Source organism: Chamaea fasciata, unplaced genomic scaffold, assembly GCF_029207755.1.
Source record: "Chamaea fasciata isolate MVZ Bird 193981 ecotype frontalis unplaced genomic scaffold, bChaFas1.0.hap1 SCAF_9, whole genome shotgun sequence".
Lineage (NCBI taxonomy): Eukaryota > Metazoa > Chordata > Aves > Passeriformes > Sylviidae > Chamaea > Chamaea fasciata.
In genome coordinates, this window is record NW_027094094.1 from 35,101,968 (window position 1) to 35,124,525 (window position 22,558).

The 22,558-nt window shown below is 52.2% G+C and overlaps 1 protein-coding gene across 1 annotated transcript in view; it reads right to left on the reverse strand.

The window, feature by feature from the left end:
* The window catches only part of CDH23 (cadherin related 23), a 184,818-nt gene that overhangs the window by 49,500 nt on the left and 112,760 nt on the right, over window positions 1-22,558 (reverse strand). The window contains exons 14-25 of the mRNA XM_066191902.1: window positions 11,860-11,924; window positions 11,099-11,336; window positions 10,459-10,564; window positions 10,246-10,373; window positions 7,177-7,249; window positions 6,809-6,925; window positions 6,352-6,464; window positions 4,150-4,257; window positions 2,812-3,001; window positions 1,869-2,014; window positions 1,325-1,544; window positions 332-484 (exon numbers count right to left, since the gene is read on the reverse strand). Coding sequence (XP_066047999.1) covers window positions 332-484; window positions 1,325-1,544; window positions 1,869-2,014; window positions 2,812-3,001; window positions 4,150-4,257; window positions 6,352-6,464; window positions 6,809-6,925; window positions 7,177-7,249; window positions 10,246-10,373; window positions 10,459-10,564; window positions 11,099-11,336; window positions 11,860-11,924 — 1,657 coding nt within the window. The remainder of the gene's footprint in view (window positions 1-331; window positions 485-1,324; window positions 1,545-1,868; window positions 2,015-2,811; window positions 3,002-4,149; window positions 4,258-6,351; window positions 6,465-6,808; window positions 6,926-7,176; window positions 7,250-10,245; window positions 10,374-10,458; window positions 10,565-11,098; window positions 11,337-11,859; window positions 11,925-22,558) is intronic.

The window sequence follows — 22,558 nt, forward strand, 5'->3', positions numbered from 1 at the left end:
GCTGCCCACCCAACCCCGTCTGCCCACGGGCTACGAAACTGCCCCAAAATCCCATTTATGGCTTCCAACCATAAACACTCAGGAAAGCCACCCCAGCCCTTGCTCCCAAGTCCTGTTCTGCCCATCCTAAAGCTTTTCTAGGGACACCGGGGGTCAGCAGAGTGGCCGGCACAGAAGGGAGCCAAGCGGGGCCGTTCAGCAGAGGGCGATGCCGGACAAGGTTTGGAGGGGCTGCGAAAGGCAGCGCTGAAGTGAAGAACACCCCGGCCAAGGTCTGGGGCAGCCTGTGCCTTCCTGCAACCAAAGTTCCCGTTCTGCACGGGGCTCACACCTGTGATGAAGTAGCTGAGCTCAGCGTTCAGCCCGATGTCAGCATCCGTGCAGTTGAGCCGGACCACTTTGAAATCCCGGGCCACGTTCTCGGGCAGGGACACGTTGTACACGGCGGGGAAGAAGGTGGGGTTCTCGTCGTTCACGTCCAGAACTGAAAAGGGGGAGCAGAGCTGAGTGTGCTGCCAGGGCTGCCCCTCCTGCAGATTGCCAGGCTGCTTCTGCTGGGCTCCCTAACCTCCTGCTTGCTGCTCTCAGCATCCCAGGGAATGCTCTGCCTGACTCTCCCTGCCATTTGTGCAGTGGAAGTTCCTGCCGAGTGGCTGTAGGCTGTGTTTGGTTGTCTCTGATACACGCAGATCGCCCTCCTCACAGCCAAGAAACCATTACACCACTGAAATTCAAGTTACTATTTTCACCAAGCCTGTTTCCATCCCCATTCAAAGGAAAATATGGGGCTTAAATATAAGCTCAGTATTTCCTGGGGCACGTCAGAGAGCTCTGAAGGTACAGGACCAGGAACTTCTTTTCCCAACTCAGGCCCGAGGACAATCCAGGGTCAGTTTATTTCCAGATGACGCTTATCCTTTTTCAGCACTGGACTTCCACAAAGCCAGTAAATAGCAAGGCATTAAATTAAAGACAGGCCACTGCAATAAAGCTCCAGCTCTGAACTGGGATTGCGTGGGCTGTCCAGGCACGCAGCTGATGGGAATCACATGCTGAAGCAAAAGAAAAAGCAACACTGGGGATGGGGGTATTGAGAGAAAAAAAAATAGAGAATTTGGGGGCCCAGCCAGAAACATCATGTTTTCCCCATCTCTGCAGTGTGTTGACAGCAGACATGGAGCCTTTGGGGACAGGAGCCATCCCTATGTCCTGCTGTACACAGAGCCAGACCTGATCCTCTTTTCAGGCTTCAGCGTGTCTCCTGTAGAAACTGCATTTCCCCCAGGGAGGTGTCCTTGTCACCATGGGGTCTGGGTGCACCCACCTTTGACAGTGAGGGTGCTGGTGGAGCTCTTGGCGGGCGCGCCGGCGTCGCTGGCCACCACCCGCAGGAAGTACTCGGGGATCCTCTCCCTGTCCAGCACGGCCGTGGAGGTGACCAGCCCGCTGGTGCTGTTGATGAGGAAATCCATGCGGGGCATCCCCACCTGCATGCGGTACGACACCTGCCCGTTGGGGCCCTCGTCCAGGTCAATGGCCACCACCTGGTGGGGACAGCACCCTGATCATCTGCTGGCCATGGAAGGCATGGTACAGAAATCCCCAGTGCCTTCGGCCCCAGGGATGAAATGGCTTTGGAGGATCCTCCCTACCGGGAGTGAGCCCATGGAGTAAAGATGCACAGCCCCTTCTGCATCCCCCCTGTTCCATTGCTAGAGAATGGCAAAGAGAAGGAGATGGAGAGGACGGAGGAGATGGAGAAGATGAGGAGAAGGGAAAGGACGTGTTGCTAGCAAGCTCTGCAGAAGCCATGGCAGCGACAGCAGCAGCTCCCAGCGTGAGGAATGGCAGCAGTGGGACACTCTCACCTGGAAGACAGAGGAGCCCACGGGAAGGCCCTCAGCGATCTCAGCAACAAAGGGCAGGTTTTGGAAAGTGGGGTCATTGTCATTCAGGTCCAGCAGGTTGACAAAAACTGTGGCACTGCTGGTGGCTCTCAGGGGTGGCCTCCCACCTGCAGAGGCCAGGAATGGGGTCTCAAGGTTAATGCTTGAGAGGTTCCCACCCTTTTCCCCTAAAAAGAACCCTTCGCCCCCTATACAGACAGCAGCGCAGGATGGGGTGATGGCTCTGATTTGTCATGGATGATCTGCCACGGATGCACAATTAGACAGAATCTCAGAAGGATTTGGGTTGGAAGGGACCTTACAGATAACCTAATTCCAACCCTCTGCCACGGGCAGGGACACTTTCCACTAGACCAGGTTGCTCCAAGCCCCATCTAACCCAGCCTGGGTACACTTCCAGGGTTAGAGCAGTCACAGCTTCTCTGGGCAACCTGTTCCACCACCTTCTTAGTAAAGAATTTCCTCCCAACACCTAATCTCAATCTCTCCTCTTTTGGTTTAAAACAGTTCCCCTTTGTCCTGAAAATAAGGAATTATCTTTGCGTATCTACCTTCCTTCCTAAGAAAAGTTTCCCTACTGCAATATTTCCAGAGAAAAACCCATCAGCTCTGTTTCCGTCACCTGCTCAATTGATTTTTCTGGGATGCCAAAGGAGCAAGGCTGAGGGGAGGGAGAGTTCCTGCCTCTCAGGCTCATTCTCAGGGCTGCTACATGAATGACTGCGCTCACGTTCTGAAGGGTTTATAGTTTGCTTTAGCAGCAGGTTTAAAGCTACTCCCATTTTTTAACCTCAGAAACACTCCTGCTCAAAATGGGAGAAAAGAAAATAGAAGAGACTTTGTCGTAAGGGCAAAATCAGGCTGGGGAAAGTTCAGCTCAGCCCAGTGTGGGATGGATGCTTACAGTCGGTGACGGACACCACGATCCTGCGCATGAGCTGGGCCTCCTGGACGTTGGGATTCTCCCGGTCCAGCAGCACTCCTGAAGTGCGGATCTTGCCCGTGGTGCTGTTGAGGCTGTAGAATTTGTTGGGAGGCCGGATGCTGTACACCACCGTGCCGTTCTCCCCCAGGTCCGGGTCAACAGCCACCACCTGCCATGGGGGAACAGCACAGAATTACAGGAGAGTGCTGGGAATTAGTTCCTGTGGGTCGTCCCCGCGGAGGTTCGATGGTGTCGAGCTTGGCCTCCTTGCACCAGCAGCACTAAGTTCTTCCTCCATCCAGCTCTGCATTTTCATGACATTTGCAGGGATTTTGCACCCTTGAGACCTCTGCTGTGCTGTTAAATCTCCCCAGACTTGGCCTGCGGGCACAGGAGGTAATGGCATGACAAGACACAAACGTGCAGCAATCAAACTGGATTTTCCTCCTTTCTAATAAAACCAGCTAAAAAACAAGGATCCTTTGGAAAAATAAAGGAAATGGGGCAAAGAGGCAGGCATGCTGAGGAACTTGTGCTGCCATGTCAGGAATGCTGGGAATAATTCCTTGGTGGAGTTCTCCTCCACGCCAGATATTTTGTGCTTTATTTTTCTCCCTGTGACATTTTTAATTACAGGGGACATTTACATTAAAAAAACACCCCAATTTCATTGCCCTCATAACTTCCTCAGCTCCCGCTGCTTGTCCCACAGCTGAATTTACATCGGATCGGTGACAAAATAATTATTTTCCCAGCAACTAATTGGGTTGTCAAAGGCAAGATGACTTCAAGCTGGCACTGAGCAGCAGGGCTGAAGGAGAGGAAACCACTGTGCTCTGGCTCGGGCAGCACTGCCAGACCCTTCTTCCCCATTTTATTTTTTTGCAGCCTTCCTCCTTATATGATTTTGTGGATTCTCTTCACTTTTCCCTCATTTATTTTCCATTTTGTTCCCGTCATTTTTCTCTCGGCATGATGGAATAGAAGCCTCCCCCTCTCCTTCTCTTTTATTTCGCCAGAGGGACTTGAAAGGCTGTAAATCAAAGTCTTTCAGAGAGGTCCTTGAAGGAGGTCGCAGGCGAGGCTAAGAAAAGGAGGATTTGGCCAAAATCCACATGATTTGGAGAGGAAAAAAAACATCCCAGCAGGGAGAAGAAACGCAGGGGATGGTCAGCAGTGGGGAGGCTCAGGAGCAAACTTTCAAATGGAATTCTGCAAGATGGTGCTGGACTGATGGTGACACAGGTGACGCCACAGTTAGGAGGTGACACCCGTTTAGAGCCCTTCAGTACAACCACCACCTTGCCAAACACATACCGTGGTGACGTCCGAGTTGGGGGGGGTCATTTCCACCAGGTTAATGAAGTATGGCTCGTCCTTCCAGGTGGGATAGTTGTCATTGATGTCCAGCAGTGTGATGTTCACCTGTGGGAGACCAAGGAAGCAAAGCTGCTGCAGGAGATACAGGTTCCTGAGGCATGGAATGTCCCCTGGATGTACCCAACAGGTGTTTCAGGCAGTGGCAGAGCCACCATGTCTCAGGGAATTTAAAAGATGTGTAGTTGTGGCACCTGGGGACATGGGTTAGTGGTGGCCTCGGCAGTGCTGAGGGAATGGCTGGACCTGATCCTCTTAGAGACCTTTTCCAACCTGAATTATTCTACGGTTTTGTGATTCTGTGTTCACCCTCTGGAGAGAAAACCTGCAAAAAACCAACGTCCTGCAACTTTGCAGCCAAGGCTCCTTGGCATAGCTGAACTGGGTTTTGCTCCTGTGTATTTATCACAGTTAAGAACAACCACAGCTCCTTCACTGGAAGTGGGATGAAAATCAGTGGGGAAGAGAATGCGGTGGGAATGTGTCAGGAAAGGAAGGAAAAAATCAGAGTGACTGGTAAAAAGCAATAGAAAAAAACCAAGGATAAATGAGAAATCAGGAGAGAGTACGGTAAACAGGGCAGGGAGGTGCGAAGACAAGAGCAGGGGTGAGGATGGGGCTCTGAAGCATCACCTGTCTTCATTTTCTGTGTGACAAATGGCATCCCGGTGACAGCAGTGAGCCCGTGGGATGCATCCTGCTGCTGGGAGTCTCCCACCTCCCCACAGCGCCCATTTCTCCCCAGCCTGTGGGGCTCTACAGGTGTCTGAGGGAAAGGACTGCAGCTCCAGGGGAGCCCCTGGCAGCCGCCATCCCGCATCAGGTCCTAGTGGAGCTTTTCCTGGGATCTTCCCTGCTCCCAGGCCGCTGCATCCCGCTGTCACACCAGGCTGAGCTGCTGGTGCCACCCCGTGGTAGAAGAGGCCACTCTGGACGCCACAGTCTCTGGGGACAAGCCAAGGCACCACGGTGGTCCCTGGGGAAGGTTGCTGACCCACCCCTACTTCGAGCAGCTCGTGTGCTTGACATCACCTGGGGACCTTGCACGGTCCCCCGAATGGACCTTTATTCCCAATCAAAAATTATTATCTTGAGTGCCGGGTGTATATCCCAGCATACAAACTTACTCATCTGCCCTAGTCTCACTGAGTTTTAATATTCTTTAACTTTTTAGGGATCAGGAGGCATCTTCCTCCCCCCCCCCCGCCCCACTTGTTTTGCCTTTTAACAAGGCTGTTAGGAGAACACAATCCCATCTGGAGCCCCAAAGGAGATCTCAGCACTCCACAGGCCATGCTGGTACCTGGCAAAGGCCATCACATGTCTCTGGGAGATTTCATAGGGAGCTTCCAGTCTGCTACCACAGACCTCCTGACAGCCCTTGGCAGGAGGGATAATTGTTTTAGGGCTATTCCTCAGCACAACCACAAATTTTTCTGCATCGCGCTGTGTTGTGTGGGACATCTCTCCTGCAACCCAACCGAGCAATCCCATGAGCAGGAGCATCCAAACAAATGAAATGTCCAAAGAAATGTGATGCCATGACAGAATCATGGAATAGTTAAGGTTGGAAAAGACCTTTAAGATCATCAAGTCCATCAAAGATGGATTCTTGGCTTTTGATCTCCTGATGTTTCCTGTTGGCTTTGCCAACAATGGGGTTTCCTGAGGCCTGAAAAGGGCAAGGCACAGCACAAGGCTTCAAGCTGCAGCTCCACCAGAACCTTCCCAGGAGCACAGGCATGCCAGACTGGCTGGAAACCCCTGACCCAGGCAGCATGTGAACAGACTAAAGAATAATCACATGTAGCGGCAGGCTCCCTGAGTAAGCCCCTTCTCAAGAGGAACAAAGGGAGATGAACAAAGGGAGTGTTCTGCAGGGGAAATAGGGCTCATTACCACATCCACAGGCTCTGGAAAGTCAAGTGGCTCCTGTGTGAATGGTTTTCCAGGAAAGCAAGCTGACTTCAGGGTCTACACCACCTGGACAGTCATTTTGGGAGCAGTGGCAGGGGTAGCACAGAGGGCAGGAACCATTGCGTGCTCCTCACACAGTGACAATGAAACACTGCAGCTTTCCACACTCCCAGCCCCAGGTGGGCACCGCTGGCTTGAGGAGATGGGAATTCTTTCCACACTCACCATAGCAATGCCTGTCTTCTGATGGTGCCCCACGCCTCCGTCCACTGCCCGGACAATGAGGATGTACTCGGATTTGGCCTCCCGGTCCAGCAAAGACGTTGTTGTGATTTCTCCTGCAGCCACAGGAAATGACAAGGTTTAAAAAGAAACACTTTAAACCAAGGTCAGGATAGTCCACAAATGGGCCCCTTTTTTGGGATCCAAACGGATGGGCCTTGGGAGCTCCTTAACTAACAGGAATCCTCACAGCCAAGCCTTTCCTTACGCCGAGGAGTTGAGTTTCCATGGATGCCTCTGCTGAAGCTCTCAGGGCGACTGAGCAAGGGGTGGTGTCCAAAATTTGGTAAATCCCTTAACTGTGGGACTCCTAAGCAGGCTGACTGGGGGAGAGGAGGGAAGGGTGGGGGTGAAAGAGGGAACTTAAAAGGAAAAGGGCAGAGCACGTTCGGAAGCTCACCTGAGCGAGCATTGATCCGAAAATGTGAGGAGCCTTCCAGGGAGTAGATGATTGACTCCTGCCCGTACTCCCTGGACCGGTCCATGTCGGTGGCATTGAGAAACAGCACTGTGGCTCCTTGGGGGAGGCAGAAATGAGCACTGGGATGAGCCAGAACTGCCCTGTGCCCCCACACTGCTCCTGCAGGTCACCCAGCCAAGGAGTCCCTTCTCTTGCACACACACAAAGTGGCCAAACCCCCAGGCCCCACAGCTATGGGTCTTTACCAGGTTTTGCCTCCCCAAAAGGCATCATCCACCCCACTCTGGCTGTAAAATACCCAGGGCCCTCCTGGGAGCCCAGAGAAGGAGCAGGGGTGTGCCCCGTACCTGCCATAATGTCCTCCATGATGGTTATCACGTAGGAGGGCTTGCTGAACGTGGGCGGATTGTCATTTTCATCCTGAAGCAGAGAGAAGGTGGAGAGGCCGGTTGGGAAAAAGGCAAAGTGGTCAAGTAGCTGCAAAAGTCTGGTATGGGGATGCTCCTGGGTGACTGCATCTCAAGGGGTGACCAGTTCATGATGCCAGAGAGGGGAAGGTGGTCCTAGGGGGGAGGTACTGGTGGGCTGAGCACAGGGTTTCACAGTGGAGGCAGCTGAGGCTGAGGTGAGATGATTAACAGTGACTCTGCTGAGCCCTGCAGCGGGGATGGTACCGACTACCCCATCACCTCCTCACCCAGCATGGGGCTGAGGAACCGCCACCACTGAGAGAGGAGCATCTTCTGAGCTGCTCCTGACTCTGCCACAAGCCTGGGAAGCCTCAGGCACCACATGAAGCAGCACAGCATCGTGCACAGACCTGATCCTCCCTCCCTGAGCAGTACCGGGGTGGCTTAGTGTTCCAGGTCATCCTGGCCACAAGGTCATGAGGCAAATTGGACTGGCCATGGGAGCCGCTGAGCTTTGGATGCCTTCCTTCCAGAGGAGGAATGTTGCGGGTGTTTGCACAGAGGGAAGCCATAGCATTTTTTGGGGGGGAAGCTGGTTTGCATCCCCACGTGCTCCCGTCAAGCCTGTCTTTGCCAGTGACTACAGCCACCCTGGAGAAACCAGGCAGGAGCGGTTGTTTGCAACATCCCTCAAAACAGGTTTTGGACTGGTTTAAAGCCTCCCCAGGGGGCTTTAAATGCTGTTTAAACATCGTTAAGAATCTGCCTTAAATGAACCAAACCCAACTGCCTATGGAGGGAAGGACAGAGCTGCCAGGACATTAAAACACTGTTATGGACCTGTCCATTTCTCTGGGGCTGCTCTGGAGATGTTTCCTACCCGGAGATCACTGATGGAGCTGCGGGCTCAGCTGCTCCTGCTGCCACCGAACTTGAGATTTGAAGCAATTTCACATGCCAACGATGCCCATCGTGCTGCAATTAAATTGCCAGCCCCTGCTTTAGTTTCTGTAATCAGGTGGTCTTTCATCAGCCTTTGAGTCACTCAGCCTTCCCGGCGCCTCCTCTGAGAGCAATGAGGAACTTGTTGCCTGCCCCGGTGATGCCCTCACCATCCCTCCTCCTCCTCCCAGGGATCGGTGGGGCTCATCCAGGGCAAACCCAGGAGGCCTGAGCAGGTTAAAGGCAATGGAGAGGCTGAGCGTGCATCCACATGCAGCTGGATGGGGCTGAGCTGGGGCTCCAGCTGGGTGGACACGAGCCAGAGCAGATGCTGTGTCGTGTCATTACTGTTCCTGAGATCATCAGGCCATGCTCAGGAAGGCCACGGCCTGGCAAGCCTGGTCCCAAGGAGGCAGGGTTTGCTTCTGGCTGGCTCTCCATCTGGCCAGAGCTGGCCTGCACCTGCCTAATACTCAAGAAAGACATTTCCCTCTTCAGCCACAGGAGCTCCAAAGCTCCCCAAGGCACCTGCAGCGACGCCAGACAGAACCCAGCACTCTTCCACTCCCACAGAAGATGTCATCCACCTAACCAGGTAAAACCAGCTTCCATGTTCTCCTGGCCCTTCCTCCTTACAACTTCACCCTCAGACAGCCATTAATATCACGGAATCTTAGGATGGATTGTGTTGGAAGGGACATTGAAGGTCAGACAGTTCCCACCCCTTGCCACGGGCAGGGACACCTTCCACTATCCCAGGTTGCTCCAAGCCCCATCCAGCCTGGCTCTGGACACTGCCAGGGATCCAGGGGCAGCCACAGCTTCTCTGGGCACCCTGTGCCAGGGCCTCCCCACCCTCTCAGGGAAGAATTTCTTTCGAATATCCAACTGAAACCTCCCCTCTCCTCCAGTTTGAAGCTGATCCCCTTTGTCCTATCACTCCTCGCCATCTCCAAGGATGCTGAGAGTGGCAGACGCTCACGCTGAGCACGCAGCCCCTCTCCTCCAGGCACAGGCAGGCTGTGAGCCGCTGGCTCACCGCTCTGAGCAGAGCGTCAGTGGCAGGGAGTGAGGCAGAAACTTATTAGCAGTGCTATTTCCTGGGATCCTGGCGCAGCGTGCACTATTAGTTCTGACTCGGCAACTCCCTCTACAAAAGCGTATTGTCCCCTAATGGGAAATCTACAAGGCGAGTTTGACTTCTTTATTAAAAACTAACAACCAAGGGATGAAAAAAAATTACATCCCTCCATACTCACTCTGGTTCTGCCTTCTCACAGCTCTTGTTCCTCAAGTGCCGTCGCAAAACACGTCCCCCTCATTTTCTTCCTAGTTTTTTGGCTTTTATTTCTTTTCTTTTTCCAGCTGAGAGAAATTCCCTTTGTTTGAGAGCGGGAAAAGTGACAGCTACTTAAACCCTGCCAGTGTACAGACCCAACCCAGGGAGATGACCCACTGAAGTGTGGTCTTGAAAAAAAGGTGTTTATGCTGCCGAAAGCACAGCGTGGGAAGGATGTATTTAACCACCACTAACTCCCTGGGCACTGCCTCGTTCCCTCTCTCTCGAGTACGGTGAGGGATCTGAAGGAGAGACATGCTCATGGGACTTCATTCCCATCTTACAGCATCGTTGGCTTTATCTCCTTCACCTTCTCAGACTGACACTGCCACCAGCCTGGCAGAGATCCCACAGCTGTGAGACTGACACATTATCAACCCAACTGTCTCCATCACTGATACCTCCCTGCAGGCATCCTCAAACCACAGTGTGCCTCAGAGTGACACGCCAATCTGATCTTCCTGAGGAATGCTGTGATGCTTTGCATCTCCCAGCAGAAACCCCTCCTCCAGTGGGATTTCCACACCGGTCCTGCTCTGCTCCTCACCCCGTAGTTAGCTGTGGCACGAGACACGTACGACACATATAAGAGACATGTGCAATAGGAATCCACTCACACAGATCCACGGGGCGGGACAGTCTTGTTGGGTTATTGAAGAATTAACGGAGCTGCTGTGGAGCAATTGCAGGGAAAGCACAAGAGGAATGCCAGGCAGTGTACTTACAAACACCTCGATGGTGACGGGGACGGTGCTGTTGAGCGGCGGGTTGCCGGCGTCCTTGGCCATCACTGTCAGGTAGATGACCCCGTTGGCCACCTGCTCGTAGTCCAGGGGGTGGTTCACACTGATCACTGGAAGGATGCACAGTGGAGGGGTCAGGGGAACAGATGTGGGCACGCTCAGGGGTGCCCCTGAGGCGCCAGGACCAGCACCTACCTCCGTACCCTTCTGACACCGTGATGTCGAAGTAGTCACGGAAGGCAGACGCCTGCAGGATGCTGTAGGAGATCTGGTTGTTTGGAGGGGAGTCCTCATCAGATGCCTAGGGTGTGAGCAGAGGGAATACATGGGCATGGGAGGTGTGACGGGGAGCTGAGGGGATGGGAGGGGCAAGGAGACTGGAAAAGTGATGGAGGGAGCTGTGCCCATCAGGGGCCCTGAGGAGACCTGCAAACCAGACTACTCTCACCTGCTCCTCTCATGCAAGGAGGAGACTGGTCACTGGGACCTGCTTCGAAAGATATCTGTTAAACCCATCGCAGCCACTGATCATTTTGAACTGACAGAGGGAGGTTTAGATTAGATACTAGGAAGAAATTCTCCCCTGTAAGGGTGGTGAGGCCTTGGCACAGGTTGCCCAGAAAAGCAGTGGCTGCCCCATCCCTGGAAGTGTTCAAGACCAGGCTGAATGGGGCTTGGAGCAACCTGCTCTTGTGGGAGATGAACCTGGCCATGGTAGGGGGTGGGAACTGTCTGAGCTCTAAGGTCCCTTGCAGCCCAAACCATTCTGTGGTTCTAACCCACTCCTGTCTCCCTGCTGCACATCCCAAGTGGAGGAACCACTGCAGTCCCTTACCCGGAGCCGGACCACCTGGGTGACAGAGGGCTCATTCTCCCGCAGGGCCCCCAGGTAGGCGTCCTTCTGGAAGGTGGGGACATTGTCATTGACATCGAGGACGTTGATCCTGACGCGCCCCGTCGTCTCCTCCCCGCCGCCGTCCCGGGCGATGACGGTCAGCGTGTAGCGCTGCATGGTCTCAAAGTCCAGCCGAGCTGTCAGGATGATCACACCCGTGTCCTTGTCCAGGGAGAAACTGAGGGGACAGCAAATGAAGGGGAAAAATTCTTGGTGACCACACACTGGAGATGGGAGAGGCAGCAGCTTGACAGTGTGAAGTTCATGACTTTTTTCTGCAGGACATTAGGTCCCAGAACACCTTCAAGAGCTCAACACAGCTGAGCAGTGAAACCCTCAGTGCTGCTCCACAGGCAGAGAAAACGGCTGCAGAGGCCCCTAGATCTGTTCTGTTGGGCAGCCCATGCATGCTCCCCAGCCTTCCACCACAGGTGTTGCTCCAGAGCTGACAACTCACTGCAAAACCCTTCACTGGTCTCAGGCAATGCTGGTGCCTGCAGGTCCCAACTTAGCAAAGCAATTACATATGCTGAGCATCAGGCGTGTGCTGAGCTCACACCTCTGGCACACAGCATAGACAGAGGATCATAGGGCACCTTACAGGCAGGACATAACCAGTGCCTTTAATCGCCCTGAGACTGCGTAGCAAGGTTAGAAGAGGATTTTGGAGGATCAAACTCCTGCCAGTCAGTCACCCTTACCGGTCAGGGTCATCGCTGAAGAAGTAACTGACTTTCCCATATGTGCCCACATCATTGTCAGTTGCCTGGAAAACATAAAATTTACTTAATAAACGAAGGTATTTATGGAAACGTTGCATTGAACACACCACCACAGACCTGGTGTGCTGCCATTCATCCCTCAAGAGCTGCAGGGCAGGGGCTGTTTGCACTCCCCTGCTCATCCCTGACTCCCAGCCTGCTCTAGCTAACAGTCCTCCATCAACATTCCTCAGCATCGATCCCAAAACCTTTGGCAGTGGGAAACGTTACACCTACTTACTTTCCCTAATGCACTAAGCTAACCTGGGAAGCACACCTGAAATAAAAGTCTCCCTGGATAATTCCTGAGGGCCACATGTAGAAATGTACCCCACACCTGAGCAGATGTTTCCATATAGGGAAAGGTTTAAGACTCACCCCTTGTTGTTCTAATAAGGTAAAAGGACCCAGAAACTTCTTCGCTCTCCTAACAATAAGTGGCTCAGTACCGAGACAAAAACACTGATAGGTCGCTTTACCTGTTCCTCAGAAAGGTAGATATCCCCTATTGGACTGGTTGCCAAAAAGCCCCACCCAAATTGTTCAATACTTAAGGGAGAGCACGAGGCTTCTCAGTGCATTTTCGGGGTGTTGTAGCAGGTTTGTGGGACCTGTCCCTACACTGTGAATGGCTTTGTTCTTTTGTTTTGTATTATTTTCTTCTTTTATTAAAACTTTTTTGCTTTTTCAAGACACACTCAACCGTGCCATCTCGCAAATTATTTAAGCTGTTTTCTGTGAGGCGCTGGACACCCTCAGAGGTATTGAACCCTCACAGAGCTGAATACATCTGTCTCTTCGAGCAATTCAATAGCCATCCCTCCTGTCCCTGTGAAGGCAGCAAGCTGGGACTCTGCAGCCACAGCTCGTATCCTTCCCTTTGCATTCTAGAGTTGTGTTGGGTTTGCACGGCCTGGTTCTTGCTAGCAGGGGTGGCTTCTGTGAGAAGCTGATGGAAGCTTCCATCATGTCCAGCAGAGACAATCCCTGATGGCTCTGAGGACGGACATGCTGCTGACCAAAGCTGGGTCAATTAGAGATGATGGTAATGCCTCCGTGATAAAAGATTTAAGAAGAAAAGCAGCTGGAAAAGGCTGTAATCCACTGGAAAACCCGGTGGAGAAAAGGGCCCTGCTCCCAGGCTGGAGCAGCCTGTGCTTGGAGGACTGCACCCCGTGGACGAGTGACCCACGCCGCAGCAGTTCAGGGAGGACTGTGTGCCTGTGGGACTCATGTTGCAGCAGGTATGGTAGGATAGCTGCTCATGAGATTTGGACCCACTCTGGAGAAGTTCACGGAGAACTGTCTCCTGTGGGAGGGACCCCATGGTCTCACAGGGGAAGATTCCTCTCCCTGAGCCAAACAGAAGAAAACCTGGGGTGATGAACTGACTGAAACCCCCACACCCTGTCCCCTGTTCTGTCGGTGGGAAGGAGGGAGCGGCTGGGGGGAAGAAAAGGTGTTTTTTAAGGGCTTATTTTATATCTCATTATTCTCCTCTGATTTTGTTAGGAATAAACTCACTTTGTACCTGCCCTTGGAGTGTTTCCTCCCACTCCTTATCTCAATTCATGAATCCCTTGTTAATTTTCTTTTCCCTCCTCTGCCCAGCTGTGGCAGGGGAGGGCTAGTGAGCCGCTTTCGTGGGCACCTGGTGTTCGGCCAGTGTCAAACCACGACAAGAGTAGAGGAATAACAACCTATCACACTTCAGAACGGCCCACTAGGTTAAAATGCAGATCTGGAAAAGCAAGGAAAAGTGATTCTGGTCTTGCTTTCCACAAGGACAGCCCTCCTGGGGTGCAATCTGCTGCATTCGCACGGATGGAGTGGCTCGGGATGCCGCAGGATGCACCTACTCCACCGCAGCTGCCAGAGCTGGAGCAGGCTGGTCACGGCTAAATGACCAGCACCTTCTGGGGAAGGTGTTCACAATTCACTGTGTCAGCTCTGGATGAGCAAAGCAAGATTTATTTGTGTTTTAAAGTCTTTGCTCTAATGAATATATAAAATATGCATGAGTGGCAGCAGGAAAAGGAGCAGAAAATTTTATTTTTAGGTGAGGAAAGCGGAATGCAATCCCCGAAATATCCTTTTTCTCCCCCAGTATATTTTCTAAATTGAGTCCTGTCTGGATTACTTAGAGACCAACAGGTCTGTGAAGAAGCAGGGTCAAAGACACATTTTATGTCCAGATACCAGGAAAAAGCTGTATTTTAGGAGTGGCATGGAACACAGCCTGTTCCCAAAACCTTCCTGATTTATCGATGGCCTTGATTACCCTTGACAGCAGAGTAGGAGCTTGGGCACAGCTTTACCCCCGTGTGCTGCTCCCCTGCCACACCACGGGGCGATGGAGAGCAAAAGGTATGAAAACCAGACAGATTATTTAAGTTTTTCTCCCCAAACATTTTCCCAGGCTGAGAAGTGAACCTGTTTCCTGGTTCAGAAAACCCTTTCTGAACTTTGGCTGCTTGATGCCAGCCAAAGGGTGCTCTGGTGGATCCAGCCTTCCAGACCTTCTCTGATTTTGCTGGTTTTCCTCTCCGCTGCCACGATGCATTTTCCTTTCCATGGGCATTGGAATTGTGTTCGGTAAAATGGAACAAATCTGTGGGAATCTGCCTGGACAGATGCCAAGAGAGTGAGCAGCACCTGCTCCTGGGGGACAAGTCCCTCTAGGGTCCATCTTCCCCGTCAGAGGACATCCATGAAGGTGCTCCATCCCAGGCAGAGCGTGGCAACTCTTCCATACGGAAACACTTGGAGAGAAGAGGGGGTCAACCCACCATCTGCCCACCCCAGCATCCTTCAGCCAGCTCATTCCAGGGTTAATCCCCCATCCTAACACCTGCCACCAGCCCCTTTTTTGGGTCCTCTCTCCCCAGAATCCTTGAGTGCTTGGAGCACCCTCCGCACTGCCAGCCCTCAACCTCAGGCCAGGATTTTTCCTGTCCGTTACTTCTGGGCTGCAAATCCCTCAGTTCCATTAATTCCTAAGTGGCTGGTGCGAGAGCAGAGCCCAGAAAAGCATTTTCCATGCACCTGGTTGGGCTGGTGATGAGATAATGATTTACAGGGGGTCTGACAGTACCAGAAAGCACGGGCAAAACGAATTCCCTTCATTTGGCCCCATACAATTGCACTCGTAAGTGCTTATTGCGGTGACAGACAACACTGGGAAAGTGTAATTTTCTTCTGACGAGGGAAAAAAAAAGATAGGGAAGGAGGAAGGTTAAAAGAAGGTTAGTGAGGAGGGAATGGGAGCCCTGGGGAGAGGGGAGCCAGGAGGGTGGCTGGAGCACAAGCTGTGATGACATCAAAAGTGCCAGCGAGGCAAAAAGCTCCTCTCCCGAGGAGCCAGGAGGACAGGCAGCCTGACTCTGCCCCATCCACCACCTCGCCAGCCGGGCTAATTAATGTCTCTGATTTACACTGGGGAGGTGGAAGGTGAGGCCAGCTGGATGGCTTTGCTGGCAACTGAACATCATGGAGAGATAATGCTGGGCAATGGAGCAGGTTAGTTGAGCGTGACAGGGAACATGCTAAAAAAAAAGCCAAACCACGCACGCTCAGCATATTTAATTTGGGATCTTCACCTGTTTCTGCATTACCAAGCTTTTTCCCCTCTAAGGGTAAAAAGGATGCTCAGCTGGTCAAGCCCCTGGGGAGGCAACACACACTCCCTTTGCAGAGCGATGCCGAGGGCTCCGAGAGAGCATACGCCTGAAGAACACCCCAAATCCCACCGAGCTGTCAGCAATCCCAGGGTGCCAGCTGTTTTCCTGTGGCATTTCCCAATCACTGACTCGTTTCCCCCCCCAGCATGCAAGCATCCATTCCCACAGCCTGGGGAGGAAAGGCATCTGGCTGGAAGTTTCTCAGGGTTCCACCTGGAGAAGCAATCAAATGGCTTTTACGGCTCTCCTCCCCTGCCTGGAATATTAAAGCGGGATTTGCCCAGTGGAGCCTGCAAAAGGGCAGGATGAAAACGCGGGTCCACATCTGTACTTTTATGAGCTGTCACCAGCGCAGACCATTTCTAAAAAATCCCACATTTGTGCAGCTGAACTCTGGGAGAGCGGCAAGAAGAGGAAGCCTGGATAACCCAAAGGATTAATTTATTGAGCTGCAGCACGGTGTGGGCACCCAGCACACGAATCACACAAAAATACCCGCGGCCTGGCTCTCTGTCCATCTGGATCCCCCAAGGGCAAATATTTGGGATGTCTCCTTTTGTCCCACCAAGGGCCACCACATCCACCCTTCCCCACCTACAGGCCGGTAGAGCTGGAGACAAAAGCGAGGAGCTGGCGAGCAGTTCTGCTCTCGTGGGCAAATCTGCAGGAAAGGGCATGTCGTCCAATTTGTTCAGGAAACAATAGCAATGTTTGACATGTCATCAGGATTGATGGAGCAGAAATTTACATGGGAGAATTCAGTTTTAAACAGCTCCATGGAGCTTCACCGGGTAATGGTTTAGACATTCATCATCCGCCAGACCCACTCAACGACTCCTTAAACTGCCGGAGATTAACTCTACTCACAGCAGCTTCAGGGAGCACGGCAGGAGGAGTCGCAAGTGCTTAAAGAACCAAGAAGAGCCCTTCGAGGTGGCTCAGATCCCCCACGGAGCTCCTGGGACGACAGTCCTCTCTCCAAAACAGTCAGACCAGGATGAGCAGCTGGAAGTTGGTTGCAGGAGCGAGCAGAGAGCATTGGAATGATGATCAGGGCTGGCCTGGCTGAAAAGCCAAACCCTTCCCACCTTTCCCTCAGCACGGTGCTGCTGCTGCCGGAGCAGGCCCCAGCTCTGTTTGTTCTCCTTCGCCCTCTTTGTTTTCCCTCCCTCACATGCACAAAGCAGGAAATAAAAATTGATGGGGAACAAATTGCTTCGGCCAGGAGCTCTCTGCTTAAAAGAGTTGTGGCAGGAAAGCAATTACAGGATGTCAAAAAGCTGTCAGGCTACTGGAGTGACCGGGCAGAGCCTTGTCCCTGCCTGCTCCCCTGGCTTGCTCCAGCAAGATGCCTGTGGCTTGGGAAAGCAAACAGAAGGAGGATTCCCACCTGCTTCCAAGGTTTTTTATTTGGTTTTCTAGGAAAGTGAGGCATATGTAGTTGCTGCTTGGGGCTGGCTGGGCAGACACGGGCTACTCAGTCTGTGGTGCAGGAATTCCAGGGTGGGGAGCCATGCCCTGGCCTCCTACTGATTTTCAGAGCCACCAAAACCTGCATGTATTAAGCAGGCAGCCATCCAAACATCCCTTCCTCAAGGCAACCTCAGGTCCCAGGGGAATAACAGCTAACTGCTGGTAGCCACTGGGATTGGGATTTGATTTGTGATTTGCAGGAGACAAATGTGAAGGGCCAAGGGCTTCCATGAAATGCAATCACTGGGCTGTGAAAGCCAAACGGAAAACCGATGGAAAACCTACTTAAAGTTATTATGGAATGACTTTAGTGGGAAAACAGATCTTTTGTCAGCATTGTCTGGCCCGGCCGTGTTCTCTCCCAGGCTTTTAGAGGGAGGCTGCCTGGCGGGAGGCAGCAATCAGGGGTGAGCAGAACCGCTGGCTGGCCGGCACTGGAGCCCAGTGGCTCCAGTGATTAGCTGGGAAGGAGGGAGTGGGGAATCAAGGCAATGCTGGGCTACCACCGCCTCCCCAGCAGCTCCAAACCCTGCCCAGAGCCAGGCAGTTCAATCGGCGCTAATGACCCCAGAGGGCTGCACTGAACCTGCCTAAAGGGGGAAAAATAGTCAATCAACCCCCCTGGGAACGGCAGAGCTTTTCCCCACCTCTTGTGCCAGCCACCAGGGAAAACAAGAGCCTTCCTGATTGTGTTTTATAACAGCAGCCCCTGCAACATCAGCTCCACACAGGCAAGGTTAACACTTGCCTGGGCAGCCGTGATTTAGCGGGCAGTGATTTACTGTAGCCAGGCTGCTGGAATGGCTGGAGACCAGGCTTTGGAACACCACGTGACAAAAGATGGCCCAGAAGTGAGATAAACGGGCTTTTTTCCAGCGTGGGTTTTCACTGGTGGCACCCAAGACCATTTAAATGCCCACAGGTTTCACTGGAGCTGGGTGCCCACTAATGAACCGCATTGATTTCAGGTTCTGCTGTTGTCCGCCTAAATGGCAAGTGGCCCATCTCAGCAATTAAATAACCCCACAGCTGCCCAGCTTGACATCTCAATCACTTCGCTGTTGGGTCTCTAATGAATTTTACAGCCCAGCAAAATGGAAGAAATTAAGGTCAAAGTCTGGTGCAAGAAATATAAATTCTCAGTGATGGCTGAAGTGTTTGCGAGAGCTCTGGGAAGCTGACCATGCCACCCACCATCTGCGGCTGCACCTCACCCAGGTGAGAGGCCCAGCAGGAGAAGGAGGGGTAAAAACAAAGGAGGAAATGTGCTGAACAGGTCCTTGCCACGAGATGGACATCAACATTTTTCATCCCAGCCTGGAGAAAGGGAATGGCAGAACTCAACTGATTTGCACATCTAATGGCCCCCAATGCCCAGTTCAGGGAAAGGACCTTCCTCTTCACACACCAACCTCAGCACGTCAGCAGCACCAGGGGCAGCTCAAGGTCATCTGTCCAGGGGTGACACTGTCCGTGTCACAGCGTCACTCAGCCAACAGCACCCCTGGGTGATGATTCCCATGGAAGCTTGAGGAAACACAGCCTTGGATGCTTTGGGAGAGACGTGGGGGCTGAGGGCAGCTTTGAAAACAGATTAAAATCTCGGGAGTGTTGGCTCTATAGGAACATTGCTGGTGTAAAAGCATGAGGAGTCTGGGAGAGGATGTATCAAGGTGAAGACAGTGATGGCCCTAAAGGGACTGCTGAGAAGGAGGTGTGAGGCCAGGGTGTTCACACTGCAAAGAGCACCACCTTGGGAAAAATTCTTCCTTGAACTCCCAGCCACATCCCAAATCACCAGGCAAGCCAGGAGCAAAGGAAAACCACCCAACCCCATCTCCTACTGGGAACACTGGGAGGCATGGCGGGGGATCCTGCTGCCTGGCTTGTGCTTCACAGGATGCAATTTGGACAGGAGCGGGGCTGCGTTTGGTCCCTGATTTTCTTTTCCCTCTCATGGGCTGAGTTGTTGCGTTTTTTTCCTTTTTTTTCTTGGTTGGGCAGGGGGAAGGGGCCAGCCTGTGATTTTGTTTTGTTTTCCCACCTCTGTGCTCTTGCTGTGCATTTTTCCTGACAGCTCCATCAGGACAGGGAGCGGCTGCACAAGCTGCAATAAGTGTCTCTCTCTCTCCTCAGCGCTCAGGCTGTCATGATTCCTATTCCACCCCATTTCGGTCTCACGGATTGATATTTAGATTTAAGAGATAAACACAGCCAAAGAGCACTGGGCCCTGACAGAAAGACGAGGACTTCAGATCTGTCAATCACGCCTGGTAACTCCCTCCTCCCCTTCCCTTTATTTACAGAGCTGGCTTGATAAGAATATTTAACGGGAACAAGGAGTGCAAACGTATTTTTATACTTGTGAAAACCCAAGGAGCACGCAGGAAGAAGACAAGCCATTCATGTTTAACTTTCCAGGCAATTTGGAATCATCTGCTTTGATTATTTAACTCTTTACTGTTTCGTGTGTTTGCAGTTTTCCTCTCCTCTTGCAGATAAAGGATTCAATTTTCTTTTAAGCGGCAGGGAAATTGGAAGAGATTTTGTTCTGTTTAAGCACAGCTGGAGATAGAGCACTGGGGAGGGGGGGATTGAGAACAACTGGATCAATTAAGATGCTGACAGGGAGGGAGAGCTGTGTGGCCCACGGGTGGGGAGAAGGGCTGAAAGAAGGGACAAAGTCTAGGCTTGGAGGGCATCAGAAACATCCAGCTGAGAGCTCTCCAGCCTCCATGAGCTGCTGCTGAGCCATGCTTTCATATTCCCACCAGTGCCCTCTGAATGCCCTCCTGCTTTCTTAGATCCTCTCTGCATGTCTGAGCCTCTGCAACACCCAGCTTGTCCCTGACATTTGGCTGGCAGTCCTCAGTTACTGCCACCCTGTCCATTCCTCCTCTGCAGCAAGGACTTTCCACGGATTTTCTCATTCACATAAAGCAGAAGGAAAGGAGGAGGCTGCCCTGGGAGTCCTCCCAGTGTTTCCCCATTTTGTACTTCCATAACCCATATGAGAAGGTAGAGGAGGTGCAAGTTACTCCAAATGTAGGGGAGGCAGGTGACTCCCTGCAGAGTAGGACACAAACTCAACCCCCCGAGCAAAATGTAGAGGGTCAGCCAGTTGAAAAAGGTTGAGAAGCCCTGTGCTGTCGTGACGGTGGCATCCCTGCCGACCACCGTGAGATGATGGGCTGCACCAGTCTCTGGTCCTAATGCTGGGGGAGCACCCCCGGTGCCACCAAAGGGACAGAGGACGGTTTATCCCACACTGACGGCCCATGGAAGAGAGCCTAGATGCCTTTTTATCCATCCATTGATTTGCAAGGCATTTCCCCACCACACTCCCGGCCTTCAACGGCTGTGTCCTTATTCCATGCGACCTCCCCAAAATCAGGAGCTGTGTAGGTTTTCCCTGGAGCCTGGTCCACAGGTCACCATCGCCATGTGAGAGAGAAACACAGCTCAGGGCGAGCCCCTCACCCACCAGCACCTCAGAGCTGCAGCCTCCACTACTGCCTTTGATCTCCAACTGCTTCTGCCCCTCTGCATTCATTTGTTCTCCAAGGAAAAGGGAAAGAAAAGCTTTGAAGATCCCCAAGAAACAACGGCCAACAAGATGGTTGGGGGATGGAGAGTGCCCTTGGCCAAAGGGATGGCGGGATGCAGGGTGGGGTGAGTCCTGAAGGGAGCCAGAAGAACCTCCAAAGGCTTGCAAAGCCTCAGTCCACCCACATCAGGACTTAGACTTGGACAAATCCAGAGGGATGCAACTCTCTGGGCATCCCACAGTTGCTCTGGGATGGCTACAAAGCAGCACTATGGGATGTGGGAGTGCCGTGACAGGATGCGGGAGCCTACAGACCATGGCATTCCCTGCCAAACTCAAAGGCTGATTGGGAAAGTGATTTGCATCCTAAACAGCTGTTTATTGATGTCTGCAACTCTCTTTGCCAGTGTGGGAAAAGTACACTATTACTTTCTTGTTGACTGGCATTTACAGCTGGCTGGAAAGAAGGGGAAAGAAAATCAGGCCGGGATTGATTTTCCTATCCCCGACACGAGGCCAATGAGAGATCGAAGCAGCAGAAGAAAACTGACAGCTGGGTGGTAAAGGAGAGGAACTTTGCCAACCAAATTAAAGGTTGATTTAATGAGGAGAGTAATGGAAGGTTAATTAGCACATTTACTTCATTAGGTTCTTACTAACAAGGCTTCTCCCGAGGAAGTGCAGCAGCAGGGAGGGGGAAGATGAGAATCCACGTGAATGGATGTGCTGGGGATGATGTTCAGGGAGGGGAGAACCCATGGAGGGTAGGAGGAAGGGACTGGCCAGGAATGTAAACCCGTAGGTGTACGTATGTATTGAACACACACACATACATAAGAACACGCAGGCTAATGCATTTGTCAAAAACACAGGATGACCATCTCCTCACCTCCTCCATCAAATAATCTGAAACTTTTAATCCAGATTTTGTTAAAAAACAGGAAAAGTATTGGGGATTTTACACACAAGACTGCCTTAGAGATTCAGGTTATCAAGCACTGAGGGGACATGGTGCTTATTTTACCTGCCTTGCCACATATCAAAAGATACAGAGAATCATTCCTGTGCTGAAATCGATGCCTGCTGGTTGAATCAGGTACCACAGTTTATAATCTGAGGTCTGCTGGAGATGCTCACACTGTTTCTGACGGTGTCCGAAAGATAACTCTGGAAAGCCCACCAGCAGCTTGCCCAGAAGTATTTTGTGTGAGTATCTGTGTGTGTGTGAGTGTCTGCGTATTTAAAGCTCTGAAAAGTCTCCACAGCCATTTCAGACTCCTTGAGGGTGGTTGCTGTGAGGAGAAAAGCAGCCCCACCCCAGAGCAAAGGTGTTTCAGGGCAAGGAGGACACCAAGGCAAGGCAGAGCACATCACCTCACAGAAATTTGGGAGGAGGATATCCCACAGAGAAGGGAGTCATTAACTCAGCAAGGATTTGGGACAAATAGCTACACAAAGCATCCCAGAGAGGTGCTGATGTGGTTTCCAAAGCATGGCTCATCTATCTAATCCATGCCTGACCCGGCTGGAGTCAGGAAGAGCTGGCAGGAAAGGATCAGGAACAGCAGGGGCTAATGCCTGCTGGGAGATGCTTGTGTGGGGCTTGAAGGAGGCCAAGTGGGCGATTTGTTCCCTGCAAGCCCCTCCATGCCTCCCTGTCCTAATCTCAGCCATCTTCCACGGTGAGATAGCAGGAAGGGGGCCGGCAGCCCAGCCTGCTGCTGCTTGCCAGCCTTGATGGAGCCCACAGCCACTGATCCCAGCCTGTGCAGCCAAGCCAGACCGGGGCAAATAAAGTGGCGAGGAGGGATCACAGAGCTAGGATTACTTTCCACACTCCCCTGGAGAACCATTTTTCTCCAGACACTTCAAGGCAAATCAAATGCATTGTCGTGTTAAAAACAAGTTACTCTTGGTTTGTTTGGGCTTTAATGATTTT